General features: G+C 41.7%; 3 protein-coding genes across 4 annotated transcripts; 1 reads left to right on the forward strand and 2 right to left on the reverse strand.

Moving 5' to 3' along the window:
* Positions 1-623: 623 nt before the first annotated feature.
* slc25a51b (solute carrier family 25 member 51b) lies at positions 624-5,345 on the reverse strand. Its single transcript, XM_041047653.1, has 2 exons — positions 5,213-5,345; positions 624-3,421 (listed from the first exon to the last, which is right to left on the reverse strand). The coding sequence occupies exon 2, from the start codon at positions 3,346-3,348 to the stop codon at positions 2,413-2,415; it is 936 nt and encodes a 311-aa protein (XP_040903587.1). The 5' UTR covers positions 3,349-3,421; positions 5,213-5,345; the 3' UTR covers positions 624-2,412.
* A 51-nt stretch (positions 5,346-5,396) lies between these two features.
* ints10 (integrator complex subunit 10) lies at positions 5,397-12,933 on the forward strand. Of its 2 annotated transcripts, none has more exons than XM_041047651.1 (17): positions 5,397-6,113; positions 6,251-6,318; positions 6,418-6,521; positions 6,694-6,833; positions 6,913-6,994; positions 7,087-7,227; positions 7,404-7,578; positions 7,969-8,141; positions 8,272-8,411; positions 8,576-8,729; positions 8,903-8,985; positions 9,384-9,539; positions 10,257-10,365; positions 10,724-10,803; positions 10,982-11,144; positions 11,293-11,386; positions 12,286-12,933. In XM_041047651.1, the coding sequence occupies exons 1-17, from the start codon at positions 5,985-5,987 to the stop codon at positions 12,440-12,442; spliced, it is 2,148 nt and encodes a 715-aa protein (XP_040903585.1). In that variant the 5' UTR covers positions 5,397-5,984; the 3' UTR covers positions 12,443-12,933. The 2 variants fall into 2 exon arrangements, with proteins under 2 accessions (XP_040903585.1, XP_040903586.1); XM_041047652.1 differs by having other exon boundaries at positions 5,398-6,113; positions 7,972-8,141.
* On the reverse strand, positions 12,839-16,459 carry tlr1 (toll-like receptor 1). Its single transcript, XM_041047650.1, has 2 exons — positions 16,184-16,459; positions 12,839-15,620 (listed from the first exon to the last, which is right to left on the reverse strand). The coding sequence occupies exon 2, from the start codon at positions 15,611-15,613 to the stop codon at positions 13,220-13,222; it is 2,394 nt and encodes a 797-aa protein (XP_040903584.1). The 5' UTR covers positions 15,614-15,620; positions 16,184-16,459; the 3' UTR covers positions 12,839-13,219.
* Positions 16,460-17,686: the final 1,227 nt, after the last annotated feature.

Genomic DNA, 17,686 nt, shown 5'->3' on the forward strand with positions numbered 1-17,686 from the left:
CAAATGATCATCAGAAAGACACATTTGTTTGGGCAGAAAGGAAACAGCGAGAGAGATGAGAGGCTTTGTAACTACAGCAGCTCAACCCTCTCTGATCCAAAGTACCCATGTCAGATTGTCCTTAATCTGATCATTATCTGCAGTCTGACTTCTTGGCACAGTAATCTAGAAAGTCGCGCTCTGCACTGTTGCACACGTACAAAACACGGTTTGACAGTGTAGCCCTGCTATAAGAACCACTTCCATGACTAAACCACATGGTCAAATCACAAACACAGTTGTTAAACTACACAGTGTACTTAAATGTTTTTACACTGTCTGTTCAGCCTGAGCACAATACGTCATTGTAATGGTGATGCTGTTTGTGTGACTGATCACAAAGAAGGGATTACAGTGCATATTTTGGAAAGGGTGGGTCAGATAGATGACTCATGGTGAGGTCTGGCACAGGGGTCACAAGACACACAGAAGTCATTCAGTTTCATAATGTGTGAGTTCCTCTGTTACGTAAGCAAAACACCATTTGTCACCGTTTTGGGTGAATTAAGCTTGTTCTTTGAAACAAATGTGACAGATGACAAATTTATCCCCATAAACACCCACATAACAAACTTATTCACTGTCAACATTTTTAATGGATTGGTTTCAAACATTTCATTTGGTTGCACTTTGACAAATTTCACAATTTTCTACTGATTTGGTGACTTGTGCTTCATGGATAGTGGTAATTATAAACAGCATAATATAGTATCAGAGACGGTGTCCCACTTTCATTACCTTATAGAATACAAAGCTGTACTTTCGAAGAGGAAACCCTGGAAAACCTTGAAAAGATCTAATGAAACATAGTAGACTGTGGGCAGACAAGATAAAAAGAACTGAAGAAATAGGCCAAGTGATCCATTTACATGGCAGCTTGAGCTTTTTGTGCCACTGAACATTACCCTCTGCCCCCGTCTTCTCTCAGCACCATTACTATTCAGTATCTCTCTCTCTCTCTCTCTCTCTCTGTGTGTCCATGCAGCATGCCTTTCCTCTTTGGGCTGCCGTACCCACGGAGAACTGCCGCGTGGAGACCGCATCTACTCAAGCTTGAAATCTGAGCCCATTATGTCAACAGATGTTACTGACAGAGAGGACAGCAAGCGTGAGAGGAGGAAATATAAAAAAGGGTGAGCAAAAGGACAAAGATGCACATATAAAACTGGTGTCATTAAAGTTTCTAAAAAGGAAACAAACATTGAGGAGCACTTTGTTTTATAGTCAATAAATGAACAATATCCCCGAAACAGTGCATAATAAAATTAATGTCATTATAGCTTTTTCTGAAGCTGCAAAGGCTTTGTTAAAAAAAAAACCCTTAAAAAAAGACAAACATTTTCTGTGGGATTATCTGTTGTAATAGCATATTCTAGGTTCAGTATTATTTTTCTCTCTTCCAATGAATTATAAAAACAGACAAGATATGGGTGTGACCGTATGTTTTACTGACATATGAATCAATGGGCACTTGTCAAAACTCAAGTAACACATATACCCTGCCACCAGCACTTCACAAAATCAGTCAAGACAAACAAAACATTTCACATAGATGAATTATGTGTGAAAAGACAAAAAGTTTAAAACAGCCTGCCTGTGTCCACTGGACAGTATTTCCAAGAACATGTATATCACTGATATTAATTTTAACTTTCTTTAATTTATTAGTTTTCTGATCTCATCGACATATTCTGAGTAAGTGGAGAGTGAGTATAACGAGAAATAAAAGGGCCAACACTCACACAGTTTAGTACAGTTTAGTACATTCTCCTTGACAACAATTTTTGGGGTATTTCAATGGTCAAAAGCACAAAAGTGTTCGAGTTAAGTGGCAGAATTCAGCATCACAGACAAAGTGCTTTTGGTCGAAAAAAAAAAGATTGATACTGTCTACAAAACACCACAGCACACAGCACATAGAAAGAAACAGCTTCTCCTATAAAACAGTTTATCCAGTCAAGTAACCATTGCTTGAAACTGTGGGACAAAAAGCACTGGAGTTTAGTTTGCTCCGCAAAATTTTTGTACACAGAGCAAACAAGGGCATTTCAATTGGACCCTGGCACAAGTTTTGTATAGGCTAAAGCGTGTATTTTGTTTTGTAATACTCTGACAACAGTAAAAAGTCGCAATGGCAGGTGGTTATCTCACATTGACTGTTGGCCCCTGTCAGAAGTGCAACTTCACTGCTGTCTTTCAATCATGGCAACTCCAACGTCCCACAAACCGCAGCAGACAGCAAGTGCATTGGCTTTACTTTTACAATTTCCTGTCTTCTCAACAAACTCGCTCTATCGCTCCATATACGTTTTTCCCTTTAAATACTTTCTCTTTCTTTCTGCGTTTCTATTTTGTCATCTCCATTTTCCCCTCTCATAAGAGCTTCAGCAGCAGCTCGTAGGTGGCATTGATGATCCCCCAAGAGAGGAGTGAGCGGTGGTAATTCAGGTGTGCCCCTCTGAAGAGCATAGCCAAGCTGCCACCCCTCTCTCTCCACACTGTCAGCAGCACCTTCCTGCATGGCTGAAAGGCTCCGCCAACCTGAGACTGAGCCCGGGACTTTACCACATTTAATGGATAGAACATAATGCCAAGGCCAGCCCCCAACAACCCTCCACACACAAAATCATTCACCAAGTGGCCTGCCCGGCTAGTGGCTTCTGGGAGCTGCTCTTTAATGGGCCCCCGGAGCCCAAAGAAGAGCACATTGCTCGGGCCATTACGGAGAAGTATGGGCACGAGGCCACGGTAGCACTCTCTGACACCATACTCAGTCAGAAGTGTCCGAAAGGTGTGGGCTGTGTTGTTGAAGCGGCCGTGGTGCCGATGGTCTTGTAGGAGAGTCTGCACGCGTTCAAATGGTGTCAGGATGGCCTCTGCAATTCCTGCCAGTGCTGCAGCAAAGCTTCGTGTGACCAGCTCCGGCACACCGCTGCTATCGGCCCGGTCCAATAAGACTCTAGAGAAGTCCTCGTACAGGCCAAACATTATGGCCACTGTTGTGGTCTTCTGGAGCAGCGGGGGCAACAGGCCCCGGTAAAGATTCCTCAGCCCATCGCTCTGGAGCTGCCGCACCGCCTCAGTGGCCAACACACCGTGCAGCTGCTGGCGGAACAGGACCTTCTGGATGGGGAAGGTCACCACGATATTGGTAAAAGCTGCAATGGAGCCACAGACATAGTGCTTCCCTTGAGGGCCCAGAGTGGCACTCAGAGCCTCAAAAGGCAGGAGGGAGTGGCTTCTTTCAGTCAGGGCAGCTTGGGGCTGAGGGGTCCGGGTTGATTCAGAGTCCATGGTGCTAACAGCCATGGGAGGCTCAGTGCACCACAGCCTGATCCTCCAACATCACATCAGCACCACACTCTTCTGTAAAATCTGCACCCTGTGAGGAAGAGAGAAAATTTCAAATATACCCAGAAGATTTCTTTTTGCATAATTGTCAATTTATGTGCTGATTTAACTCATTTCTGAAAACATTTTGTTAACATGCAATGTACTGGCAGCGGTCTAGATTAACTGGCTTGTACAGTCTAAATGCTTCATGCTCAACGTTGCCTGATTGAACTGTTTAACCACAGCTACCTGCCTTAAACTTGTACATTCACGTCTGCCACAACTGCCCATTGATAAGAGTTGTTACACAACCTAATGGACTGATAAGTGTTGGTTTAGTCATGGGGGGGCGGGGCGAGGGGGTATAGATCTGAGTGGCAGAAGACACTTGGTTCATTCATTTAAGGTACATTACAAAGCACCATGAATTTGATGTTATCACAGAAGTGTTTAATGTAGTTAGAAGTTAGTAGCACAATCTGCCACATACAATAGCAATAACAAATCTGCTCAAATTGAAAGCCAGATTCTTACAAAGTTGAAAACAAGTGTATACATTTCTTCACTACTTAAAGCAAGTTGTCTATGAGTTGTCTAAATATAGAGCAAGGAGGAGATGGTGGTGTCAGAGCTGTGAGGTCATTAGAGGTCGCTGCGCGTCAACCAAAATATCACTCCAGAAACCCTGACACACAGTTTCAGGTCAGTATAACAAAACTGACGTGTACGAACCTGTTAAGGAATTTATAAATGTATTACAATAGTTCTGATATTGTAGGTTTGAGGTACTGGTATTTTAGTTACATGTTGTGAGACTTTTATCACACATTTTCAATAATTGTTGCAAATTTTAACTCCACAATTCACTGCCATTATTATATTATTATTTTGCTTTATCGTATTTGAATGTAGAGGTGGAAGGTAACTAAGTACATCAAGTTACTGTACGATTCTAAAGTACTTGCACTTTACTGTAGTATTTTAACTTTATACTTACATTTATAATACCTTATACTTAAACTCCACATTACATAAGGAAATATTGAACCTTTTACTCCACTACTAGCTTTGCCGCAGACACAATATTAAAATGCTACATACGTGTTGCATAGTGCATACTTCTTTGATAGCTTTAAAATACATTTTGCTGGTCATACTTACATACAGACTTTTACTCAAGGTAAACTGTGAATGCAGGGTTCTTACTTGTAACAGCAATTTTTAAATGCACGAAGGAAGTATTTTGTTTTTTTTCCTATTATGGACTGTTATGCATTCCGATTATTTTTTCTATAGCTAAATCTTTGGAGAACACGCCCTCTGTGCTACTTCCTCTGAGATCCGCAGCTTGCCGTGTCATTTCTGCTGCCCGCGCATGCTGTCAGTCACTTGGCAAATAAAAAGACAGGAAGCCCTAATTTCAGCTAGGATCAGGACACGAGCCTACATTAGTTAATTCGTGAATGAATAGCTCAAGATCAGCAAATCAACGCGGGCTAGCATCCTTAGCCCAAGAGCTACACACACAAATGCTTGAGTGGTAGTCAATATAGCTAGCTCATCAGTGCTAGTCACTGGGCCTGCTCCGCCATGGCAGTGATACTCAGTTAGATTTGTGTATAAGGTAAAGGGAGCAAGGGCTGACACATGATTAGACGTAATGGCAGCATGCTACCGCAAAAACACTTATCTGATTAGCATGCTAAGAGGCTAACATAAGCAGAGTCAAAACGGACAAGCGCTGGTTTATGATTGGCTGCACACTCCACTGACAGCAGAGGTAAAACAGCGTCTCACAGTTTTGGTCAAACAACCACCGGATTCATGAAGTAGTCTTTACCTTCCGTGTGCACCAGTCGCTGTTCCGTCCCTTGACAGGTGAGGAGCAGTTATTTTTGCAGGGGAATTGGGCCACTACTGACTGTAGGTCGTGTCTGCAGCTCCAGCAGCAGGTGACCGCAGCAGTGCCTCTTAGGCGCCTGCGCACTACTGCAAATCTGAGAGTACATGGATGGGGCCACAACGGACCTCAGAGAGTTTCTTTCACATGTAAAAATGTATTTGATTGTGTTGTAAGAAGTAAGTAGCGCATAGTTTGGGCTGGCAAATCATTCTGCAACTTTTTGACGTACAACATACGTCTAGTTAAACAAAAAAACGCCGACAGCGTTGTTGGTTTAGTGCGCTTAGATAATCCGGCGGCGCTTGACAATTGGCCGTAAAGTAGGACGCAGTGTCATTTTTTACGACTGCCGTGTGACATGATCATAACGTTTGTTGGTAATTGTGTCGGTAAATAAAAGGTTTGGTTTTGACGGGCAACGTCGAAAGCTCGTTTAATTGGTCTTTTTTTTCTTCATATTTGCGCCATGTCCATAAGATAACTGAATAATAGAGCACGGGTTGGTGAACGATTCTAGCAAATATGTCAATAGATAGTGACATAGCTAAAGCTAACTAGCTAGCTGTTGCTAGCGGTATTCTCACATTTTGCACAAAAAAGCTCTGTTCGGCTTAACGAAATTAATCCACCATATGCGCTAAACTACAGCCTCGGTTGCTTGTGGGGTCAGTTTGTCGTCTTCGGCACTGCAAGCTTGATTCATGTTAAAATGTCGGCGCAAAAAGACTGTGAGTTTTTGGTGAAAAGAGCCCGGGAGCTGGTCTCTGATGATCCCTGTGCGGCCAAAGCCTGGCTCATAACAGCCAGGACCCTGTACCCTGCAGACTTCAACATACAGGTAACATTAAGCTTTTGGTTTAGCTGCTTAGTTAATAGATAATAGAACCACCTGAGATACATGAATATTTGTAAATGCATCACCGTTACCACGTTTGAAATGTAAGCATCTTATGTCTGGTGAACATGTTTTCACAGTATGAAATGTACATCATTGAACGCAATGCAGAGAGGACCACTTCTGCTGGGAGACTCTTATATGACATGTGAGTGACAGTGCACTTTGTCTATGGCACTAGTGTTATTAAAAATACCCTGTCTTAAGCCTCAGTAGCTCAGTTGTCCATGATTTGTCCACCCTTTAGGTTTATAAACTTTCCAGATCAGCCCACTGTTTGGCGGGAGATCAGTGTCATCACAGCTGCCCTGCGCAGTGACTCTCAGGACAAGCATACACAGTTTTTACGAGGTGAGAGGAGTTGAACTGCCTTGTCCATATACTGTCCATGTATATATTACTGTACATCCTTACTGTGAGGGGTGTGGTAATGAAGTGTGGCTGGCCATGGAAGGAACAGTGTTTGTTTTGGAAATCAGAGGAGGGTCTTTTTTGTCTTCTATGTGTGTGTTTGTTGCCCTAGGGCTTTTTGAGACTCTACCTGGCCGTGTGCAGTGTGAGATGCTCCTGAAAGCCACAGAGCAGTGTTTCAACACTCTGGAGAAGGCAGAGATGCTGCTGCTCCTTCTGAAACGCTTTCCAGAGTCCGTGGTCCAACATGGGGTACATAATAATACGATAACCTCTGTAACGCCCCTATTTTGATGTTTGAACTTGCTCTAAGTATTTGCTGTATTTTTAGGTAAATTTAGGAGAGACATTGTTGGAGGCGGAGGTTTCAGAGAACGTGGAGACTCCTGTCAACTGCTTCCGAAAACTTTTTGGTCAGTGAAACACTTCCATTAAAATCTGCTGGTTTTTTTTATCTTCATTTGCAAATACAGCCCTTTGCTATATGCTGTTTTTACTATTACAGTGTGTGATGTCCTTCCTTTGGTCATTAACAACATGGACATGCGCTTGCCGACCAGCCTGATGCAGAAGTACATGCTGAAAGCAGCTGAATTCTATATTGGTTATGTTACCCGTGGACCGTCATCAGATGTACAGATACAAGGTAAAGCTGCACTGTGTTGATGTTCTTTCCTTTTTTCTTGGCAATAACCCAGTGCGGTCATTCTGAATCTCAGGATTCCCTGTCCTACAGTAGGATCTGCCTCCATATTTTTTTCTTTTCTCTGCCTTCCTGGCTTTTTTTTTCTGTTCATCTCATTTGTTTTTCTTTCCTTTCAGGCTCCCAAGAAGGTGGGTCTCTAAAGTCACCCAGTGTGTCCCGTGGCTCCCAGCGTTATGTGATTGATGGCCTGTCGGAAAAGTCTTCAGTGGTAGCAGAACCTTGGGAGAGGCTGTTGGATATCCTCGCTGTGGTTGGAGCCCGCTGCGAGTGGCAGGGAGACAAAGGACAGAGGTGCTCTTTCAATCTGCTTGTCTGTTAGCCAGTACTGTTCTTCAGGGTTGTTTTGTATTCAGGTAGCCCTTGTAATATTGAATTATTTATTTAGTTCACCTAATTAATGACTGTATATTAGGCACATCTGGCTAAAACTAATGCAGTCTAATACACATGGAATGAACCCTACATTCATGACTGCCATTATGTTAAGGTTTTGTTTGAACTGTTTTAGAGAGATGCTGATTTACCTAATGAGGCTTTGTAGTTTGTGGTGCTGTTTAGACTTGTTTGCAATATTATGTCTCTTGTTATTAATATTATGTCTACTGTCATTTCTATAAATGGATAAATAGATTTAGCTTTTGAGTAATTTAACTTTTTCTTTTTGTGTGTATGTGTGGTGAGTAGGAATTATGTGGACATGCTGCTTAGAGTGAAGGAGTTGTGTCGCTACCTGCCTGGTCTGGAAGGAGACACATGGTCCCGCTGCTGCAGTCAAGTGGTCATCTGTGCTGCGCTTGTCCTCTTTCGCAGTGCCTTTCTCTATGTCTCAGCTGTACAGCCTTTGCTGTTCCAAGGTCAGCCTCTGTCTTTGCCTGCACACTAATTCCCTGTTTGTCTATTTCACTCTAGTTCCTCCGGATATGCATCGCTGTTGTGTTTTCAATCAGAGATTCATTAATCAAATGACGTGTTTACGTTTGGCAGGTATGAATGCGCTGAGTTCAGGGCCATGGATCCTTGTAGAGGATCTGAGTTCTGTGTATAATGACATAGAGGTGGAGAGGGGAGCAGTGAAACATGCACATAAGAAACGTAAACTCGCTGATGGCAGAGAGAAGACTATGGTGAGGGCAGATCAAAGATCACTCAGAAGTTTTTACACTTTTTCTTGTGTTACATCACTTTCACATGGTGTGTGTGTGTATTCTTAAATAGGTTGTATATGACTAGAGTTTGCTTCTTTTGCACTTGCTTTTTGGTTACTGTGCACATGTATGCGACATTATAGAGCTCAGACGATGAGGAAGGGTTGGGGAAAGGTCGTGGTCGACACATATTAGTGAACAAGACTGAGATGCCCAGCTGGTCAGAGACTCTGGAGAGCTTCCGCATAGCGAGGGAGAGCTGGGATCTCCTTCACTCCCATGATGGCCTGGAAACTGGTAAGGACATTTAATGTTTGTTGGCGTTTTTACTGACACATCCAGACATGGTCCAGTCACTCTGTCACATTATTGTAAGGTGGCAACCACAACGATTCCCAGGTGACGGATGGGTGAATTTAAGATTAGCAAATTGCTAATTTAAATTTTTTTGTAATTTTGCATTTTGACAGAATTCAAGAAGATCTGTGCCTCATGGAAGACAGACAACTGGCTGTGGTTCAGAATATTCCTCACTGACATGATCATATACCAGGTAAGAAAAAGTTAAGATGTTTCCTGTTTGTGAGAAGACACCTGCTGCCTTTTTAAAGCATTCTATCATTTCACACTGGATTAAATGAAACTTCACTGATCCCTGGGGGGAAATGTAGTAATTGGAGATGTAACAAAGAATGCATACAACAATACATATATTTATAATAAGAATCTTAACAATTATTTTGTTCATAATGATAATATAATAATAATGATTTATACAGTGTTTGTAGAATGGGACAAATAGAGGTCCTAAAACATTACACAGCTGATTACAGCAAATGGATGAAACTGATAGAAATTTAATGGAATTGAGACAAATATATATTTATCCTAACTGGGAGATATTTAGGAATGTTAAAATATCTTTTTGTGTGTGTGTATGTGTGTCTCCAGGGACAGTACCGGAAGGCCCTCTCCAGCCTGCACCAGATGGCTACAGTACTGCAGCCTCAGCCTGGGCAGCAGAGCCCCTCAGGTCAGGCCAGTCTGGAGCACCACAGGGCCCTCATACAGCAGGCCTCTTGCCACTATGCTTTGGGAGAGTACAGGGTAAGAACACACACACACGAACACACTCATGTACAAGGTAGAAATTCAACAGGAGACAGACTGTAGATGTACACACAAGTTTCTTTATATTGTGTTACATTATAACACTGCACAGACATTCTGTTTACAACAGCATCACAATGAAATTGTGATTTAGAGTCTTGTTAATTTAATTCCACTTCTGCAGAGAGCTGTCAATCTTGTGTATAGAGATGCTTATACTGTCATTATATATTATGTTGTCATTATATTCTAACAGTAGACTTATAATAGAGATCCTATACAAAAAACCTGATGTGAAATCTGAAATTAATCTATGATGCTAACTGGCCTGAAGGGGGCGTTATAGTTAAACCAATCTTAGAGATACCTTTCAGAAGTTTAATGCAATTGATATTTCTGGCTTTTTTAATAAACTTGTCATGGTAACCATTGTGACTAACTGAGATTTTATTATTTTACCCCAAAGCTTCTATATTTATCTTCCATTTATACCAGATTTTTAACATATGTGCCATTATTAAATGTATTTAAATTCAATAATAAACTTTACCAGATGTACAAATGTGTACATATGTGGCCATCAATGAATTTAAGAGTACCAGTGACAAAACTGCAGACATTTTGTTTTACTGAAATTTTGTAAAAAGTTTGTGTGTATTACTCCTGCCCTCTTTAAAGCTGTGATGTAGATTTTGTGCCATATCTGTTCATCAGATGGCCTGTGAGAAGCTGCTCGATGTTGTCAGTGGGCTGGTACCCCCAAACCAAGAACCAGCAAAGACCCCGGAAGATCAGGGCAGAGTCAAGACCAAAACAAGGAAAGGTAAACTCGTTTGTAAAAGTACTGTCACGTGCCAATTTTGAGTTCTGAACAGCTTTTAACTTTATATGAAAAACTGACATCTAATATTCTCACCAAAAATGGTGGTGTCAGTATGTTGAAACGTGTCCACAATGTGACCACTAACTCAGTACCGCTATAATGCTACTGTAATACAATACAGTCACTTGGACTGTCAGTTCCCTTTGCTGCAATTTGCATATTCTTTAGTAACAGCTGGCTTTATTGAAACCACTGTTATCCCTTGATGATTCAAGATACGGAAGTCATGATAATGACTGATTACACCGGAACGTTATGTACTGACTCTTTTTTTTTTGTGTGTGTGTGTCATAACTAGGTAATGACCTGAGATTGCTTCCCTGCACTAGCAAAGCTGTGTTACCTTTCTGTCTCCAGCTCATGCTGGCCTGCTTCAAGGTACTGACTCTACCTAAATCTGTGGAAATGATTGGAATTTAGGAGTTGGAGTTTGTGATTTTTGTAGTTGGACGGTGATTTGATAGGCGTTATTTGTTCTGATGCATTTGCTGACTTTATGTAGATATAAAACTTTGTTTGAACATCTTTCTCCATCTTTCTCATTCTGGCCAACCAGCTCCGTGCCTTCACAGACAATCGTGATGACCTGTCCCTCGGTCATGTGGTGGTGCTTCTGCAGTACGACTGGCCGCATGGCGAGATGCTGTTTTTAAAGGCAGTGGATAAAATCTGTCAGCAAGGCAGTTTCCAGTATGAGAATTTCTTCAACTATGTCACCAGTATCCTTTTTTTTTGTAACTGCCCACACAACCACAATAGAATGGATTTATAAATACTGTATATAGACTAATAACTCTGTGGTTACTTTGTCTGTGTTCGTTTGTTTGTATTGGATGTTAGTTTCCGTAAGCTCATGATTTTTGTCAGACATTGACATGCTGGAGGAGTTTGCGTACCTGCGAACTCCAGAGGGAGGGAGGATTCAATTGGAGCTGCTGCCCAATCAGGGAATGCTGATCAAGTAAGCATTTCGTAGAAACGTTTCAGTCGGCATCGTGACTCTGCACACTCCCGTTCTGTTGATGTGTTTTTATAGAAACCAGTGCTATTGATTGATCTAAGTCGACATGGCCTGTGGGGAAATTTTTTCTTTGAAATGAAAATGCTGTTTTACGGAGCAGGCATTTTAAAGAGAAGGGGTTTATGGTTGAAATAAAGCTTCTTTTAAGCTCCTTCATTCAGTGCTGTAGAAATTAAGACACTTGAATGCACCCTCACTGACTGAGAGTTGTTGAATGTTGCTGTCCCTCAGGAACCCTAGTCCCGCCCTGGGGGTGGAGTTAAATACCCTTCTGCTACAAGGGGTGCAGGCGATGGACAGGTACCCCAGGCCCCTCCTCCCACAGTCCCCATTTCTCCCCCACACCAGTCACCCTTCCTTCATTCCCAGCTTCAAGGCTTGTCATCCCCCCAGTTTTAATTTGGGCCTGTCATTTTACATCAAGAGTTAGATGTTCTTTGATTTCCTGTCGGCGTTTGTTTATTTGAGCCATTGCTCGTCTTTCTGTGGTCATCAGTGTTGTTGTTAATGTTGTTGTTTATCTGAGGATGATGTTGGTCTTGTTGTACAGCCAATTTAGTTTTTTGCCTTTTCATAACACTTGATCTCATTTCATTTGTGGACATGTTTTATGTGGTTTTTATTTATGACAGTGAATCCTTTGTTGTATAATCTTGACTGGCTGATTGGTGTGTAAGAAAAAAGGAACATGCTGTTTCCATGACTTTGTCTTTACCGCATAGATCATATAGATCCTAGTCTCTTTTTGTGACAAACCAGTTCTTGATAAGACATTTCTGACCATGTGTATGTTTGTGTTTTTATGTTTTATATTTATTTTTATCCTTTTACTCTTACAGACACCACACAGTGACTCGTGGAATCACCAAAGGAGTGAAAGAGGATTTCCGCCTGGCCATGGAGAGGCAGGTGTCGCGGTGTGGAGAGAACCTGCTGAGTGTGCTTCACCGTTTCTGCCTCAACGAGAAAATCATCATCATCCAGTCTCTTCCCTGACACCTGGCCTGTGGCTTTTGAACCTTTTTCATCATTGACTCATAGACATCCCAGGCACAGTGTCTGATGCAGCTGGACTGACCTTATGACCCCAACAGCTGCTGCTGTCCCAACACAGGACAAATAATTTCTAGTTCTCTTGTCTTTTTCATCCATCATTGAACTCTTAGGAAAAAAAAGGAGTTTTCTTGCCTTAAAAGTGGACCTCTCTTTTTAGGTGATTGGAGAGAATAGTAGCGTTCATAACATACAGTGCTCATGCAGCTTTCGTAGTCTGTACATAGTCCTCTTTCCCTTTCTGGTGTTAACCACAATATGTGCTTAACCACATTTGAAGTGGTTTAATCATGTTGTGATATTTTGCGGATGTTAGTATTGACAGAAGCATTGAGTGCATTTTGATAGTCTTGGGTAAAGTTTATTGTTTTTGTTATAAACTTGATCAACTTGTTAGTTTATATAAATGTTACCATTAAATGTCATTTGAATGATTTAAAGCAATTTACTATGTGATTTATATCGCACAAGCTTACAAGAACAGTTTCGTCTTCAGTTGTTAGTACAAGATTAAAAATTAGATGCTTTTGCTCAAAACAGTATGTTTTAAAAAAAGAATGCAAAAAATATACACTTTTTCTCTCAGTCTCTCCAGCGCACCCACATGTTCTTCCCCCTTCTATGTTTCCTCTTGTAAACTTTCCCGTTTGTTCCATCCACACTTCCTCTTTACAATTCTTTTTTCCTCTTTAGGCCTCCCCTTCGCAATCACTCTTCTATTTATAGCAAAGGTGCATTTGGAAGGTCTGCTTGAAGGGCAGCTTTGAGGTTAGCCCAGAACAGCCTCTGCTTGGCCCTGTCCTGTGGCCACTCCAAATAGGTGTGCCGGCTCATCATGGCCTTGAGCTGATAGTACTTGGATGGGATTGTGTACTGAGGCAGAGGCTCTAGCAGCACCAGCACAATACTGTCCGATCCTCGAGAAACGCGTTGGTGGCTGGCGAAGTACAGCTCATAATGACACCACTCACTCTTGACAAAGTGAGCAGAGAGCACAAACACGGAGCGTCGGCTTTTCTCCACACAGCTGATGATGTTTTCAATAATTGTCTTTCCTGGTACAAAGTTTCTCTCGTGATGGCAGATTCGGAGCCCTCCTGCATGACCTTCAAGGTTAGGAAGGAGGAAATTTTGCACCCATTCGGCGTCACGCTGGCTGTAGGACACAAAAGCATGAAACTCAACGCCCACCAGGTCTTCGGGCCGAACTTGTGTTCTGGCACGATGTTTGGCTCTGGTCCACTTCCAGATCATGCCCATGTACCAGGGAAGATCCAAACGGTGACACAGGGTCGCTATTGCCACAATCAGTACTACTGATGTGCACAAGATGGTGGCTGCTAGAATGCCAACATCACATGTGATCTCTGGGATCCAGATGTCTTTCAAGGTGGAATCTCTAACGTCCTCTGGGTAGGTGCAGTAATAGTCCGATGGCCAGCCCAACAATTCAGTTCCTGTGTGACTTTTCTTCTTTTCAGCTTTGATGCCAAGACTTCTGAAACTCCTCAGGGCGCAGGTGCAGGTGAAGGGGTTGTAACTGACATCCAGGGTTTTGAGTTTGGGACAGCTCTCCAGCATGCTTACAGATGGGGCATGGAGGGAGTTTGACTTAAGCAGAAGCTCACTCAGTATGGGGAAACCAGTACATACAGGCAGATCCCGCAGCCTGTTGGCGTTCAGATTCAGAGACGTAAGGTTTTCCAATTTCAACATGGATGATGGGACCGCAGAAATCTGGTTGTTCTGGAGGTCCAGTGTCTCTATTCCTTTAGGTAGACATTTAAAAACTGAGTCTGCCAGACCATTAGAAGACAGACTCATATTGGTGATGTTTGGTGGCCAGAGGCACTCCTCCACACCGTTGTAAACCAGGGAGTTGAGACTGAGGTCCAGATATTGCAGGGACTTCATGTATTGTATGCGTTTGCTCACCAAGTGAAGACTCTTAAGATTGTTGCTGACCAGAATCAGTTTCCTCATATTACCCAGACTCTCACATTCAACTGTTTTTTGACCCTCTACTGTTGAGAAAATGGTGTCAGATAAAGCACAAAAAGAAAAGTCCAGCTGGAGGATTGGACTCTGTGTCTTAGGGCATGTCATGTGTATGATTGCTGTCTCCGTTAAGGACATACTCTTCACTGGCATATTTATAAAATAATTGTATACAGACTCCTGTGAAAAAAAGAAAGACTTCACCACTACTCTTCTGGCTGAAAAGGACTCCATTTTAGATGTCTGGGTCACCTCAGTGTCTTTATAAGGCAAATTGCGAAGGGCCACATCAGAGGCAACCAGATGGGTTATAGATTTAAGCAGAATCACATTTACATAGTGAGTTAAGTCGTTCCATTCCATTGATATGTTGGTGAGATAAAGATATGAAGTGCGGATTTCTACCCTCTCACTCAGCTGCTTTCCCAGTTCATCATAGCCTCCTGTCAAATTCATCAACTCCAATTCATCAAAGAGTGACAGAGCATCATCAACCAGATTAAGGCCCGTTATGTGATGGGTAGTGAAGGCTATCTGAAGCCTCTGAGTGTGAACGTCCTTCAGGCTGCCTGTCTCATAACCCACTTCATCCTCCAGGCAAAGGGTCAGGGTACGCAGTTTCACTTCAGCAATACTCTTGAAATCGCCTACACTGATGTTTTTTGCTCCTAGTCCTAATCTCTCCATTTTTACCAGGGAACTGAAGGCACTCCCCAGTGTCATGGTGGGAAAGGGGTTATGGGCCAGATTTAGCAACAGAAGGTTACCCGTGTGCTTCAGGTACTGTTGACCCGACAGATTCTTCAGCATATTGTGCGACAGGTCCAGTTCCTCCAGGAAAGGTGTGTCAAGGAATGTCTCCGGATCGATCTCCTCTAAACCATTCCATGACACGTTCAGAAACCTCAGGAGAGTGGTGTTTTTAAAGTCTCCGCTGTGAAGCTGCTTTATGTGGTTGCATGACAGGTCTAAAAACTCAGCCGTGTGTGGCAGGTCTCTGGGGACAGAGGAGAGGTTTTTTGACGAGCGGTCTACGATGGTGCCAGGTGACGAAGCAATCTGCTGCAGGCCCGCCAACATGACCACCGCCCAGAGGCCTGCAGTTAAGAGCCTCATTGCTTTCCTGGATAAAAGTAAGGAAATAAACATCTGTGATAGAACTTTTCTGCTCGCAGAGACTATGTCATATGTGTGATTTTATTGTTTATTTTTCCCTCATTTAACCTGCAGTGTCTTATTCATGCTCAGAAGAGGAAGTCTTTTGTTTGAGAATAAACTGTCTTAAATCAGTCAAAAGGTTAGTATTACCTATGCATTCACAAATATCCCATTACAAATTTAAATAAAGCTATTTATTTTTATATTTCCTTTAGATCAATAGTGAGAAACATTTGTTTTTAATGCATATTTGTAACTATTACAGTTTCAAGCTTCACCTGTTTTATAAATATATAGACGAAATTTGTTGGCTCACTCAATGTTAATATTCTGCTAAATTGGTCAAGACGCTATGTCAGTTTCAGGAGACTATGCAGGTAAAATAAAATTATTACTAAACTAAAGAATAATAAAACCTATCAAATCCAATAATACCTAATAATAATACCTAAACTAATAATAAATCAAATCTAAAGAAAACTAAATGTAACAACAATACAGCACACAGACACACAACAGAGCACTAACCTGTACTGAAGTCAGAAGCACTGTCCTTGATATGTTGTTAATTTGTTGAGTGCTTAAGTAGTTGAGATGTAGTCCATCGTAATTAAAAACTTTTCAAGTGAACAGTCTCAACAATTAGCAAAAGGTATCTTTGCTCTGTCTTCAAGTCCATAAAAATATCAGTTGCAGTTTGAAGTTCAAAATCTCTGAAGGGGAAAAACCAAAACCTTATAAAGAAGATTAACTGCAGCTAGATGATCTGCCTCTGCTCTTCTCATTTGTCACTATGTAACAACCTCCGCCAGTGTTACAGAAAATAACAATGCTGAAAGGAAACAGACAGAAATGAAAGCAATTCTCAGACCAATGGCATGTTTCTCTCATGCACATCTTCTTTTCACTTCCCTAAAAGTTCTTTTTACTGTGTTTCAGGATGAGGTGATTGAGATTACATCATTATGTGGACACAGTGAAAACATATAAATCTGGTTTAAGTTTTGATATTCAGTCTGAAATGAACAACTAAATTAATACTCTTATTCATATTAACTTAATTTAAACCAACATAAGTTAATTGCAGTTTTTCGGCCGACTGAGTCTTCTGCACATCTTTCATACAGTACACGATACGTTATATACGTTATACTATAAAAGACATTCAGTTTATAACATCTGTACCAGTAGTTCTCACTTTTTTTGGCTTCTGAAGGGGAACATGCCTGAAAAAGTTTGGGAAACATTCATCTATACAGAAAAAACAATCACTGGCATTTTTCTTTTCTAAAATGTGAGGAAACTGTGAGTTGCATGAACAATATACAGCTGCAGTGCAGCTCAGTGTTTTTGAGACATCTTTTCTGTATCATAGCGACCACACGGAGGTCAGTCTGGGTGGTAGATGACCATTTCCCAAATCAATTGACTTATCCCACTAATGCCTGGAAGCAGGGTGTATCCTGGGCAACTACGCTGTTTACTCTAGACAGCTGTACACACTACCTTAACCAGGGAGGATGAGAAAGGGGCTTTTTGATGGGCTTTGAACTGTTTTATTGTGACTGGGAGGCTTAATCAAAACAAGCATGTGTATAGGAAGAGGCATAACTGCCTTTTCCTTGTCTCAGTGACTGTTACTCACACGGCAAGTGGAGCTTAATTGAATAAGGTCATATGAGCTGGTGTGACTGTTTTCACCTGCCGTGTTTGATCACATCTTGGAAGAACACTGTGGACGTGCCTCACTGCTTCTGGCATAAGACAACAGAGAATAGCCTGTTCTTTCATCAGGCTGCACTTCATTATATTGTCCTTCCTACTTTTTCAATAAATGTTCTCAAAATAGCTTAAACATGTGTATATATGTATGTGTTTGTTGGAAGCTGACCGCAATGTGAACTCCTTCTGTTATGGAGCTAAGATCAGAGTACAAGCTAATTATTGACTCGAGAACCTTCTTTACAGCAATCAACAGTATGTTTAGAGCTCTGTGTGTGTGCGTGTGTGTCATTGTGTTTTGGCTTCACA

This window comes from Toxotes jaculatrix, chromosome 10 (genome assembly GCF_017976425.1).
Source record: "Toxotes jaculatrix isolate fToxJac2 chromosome 10, fToxJac2.pri, whole genome shotgun sequence".
Lineage (NCBI taxonomy): Eukaryota > Metazoa > Chordata > Actinopteri > Toxotidae > Toxotes > Toxotes jaculatrix.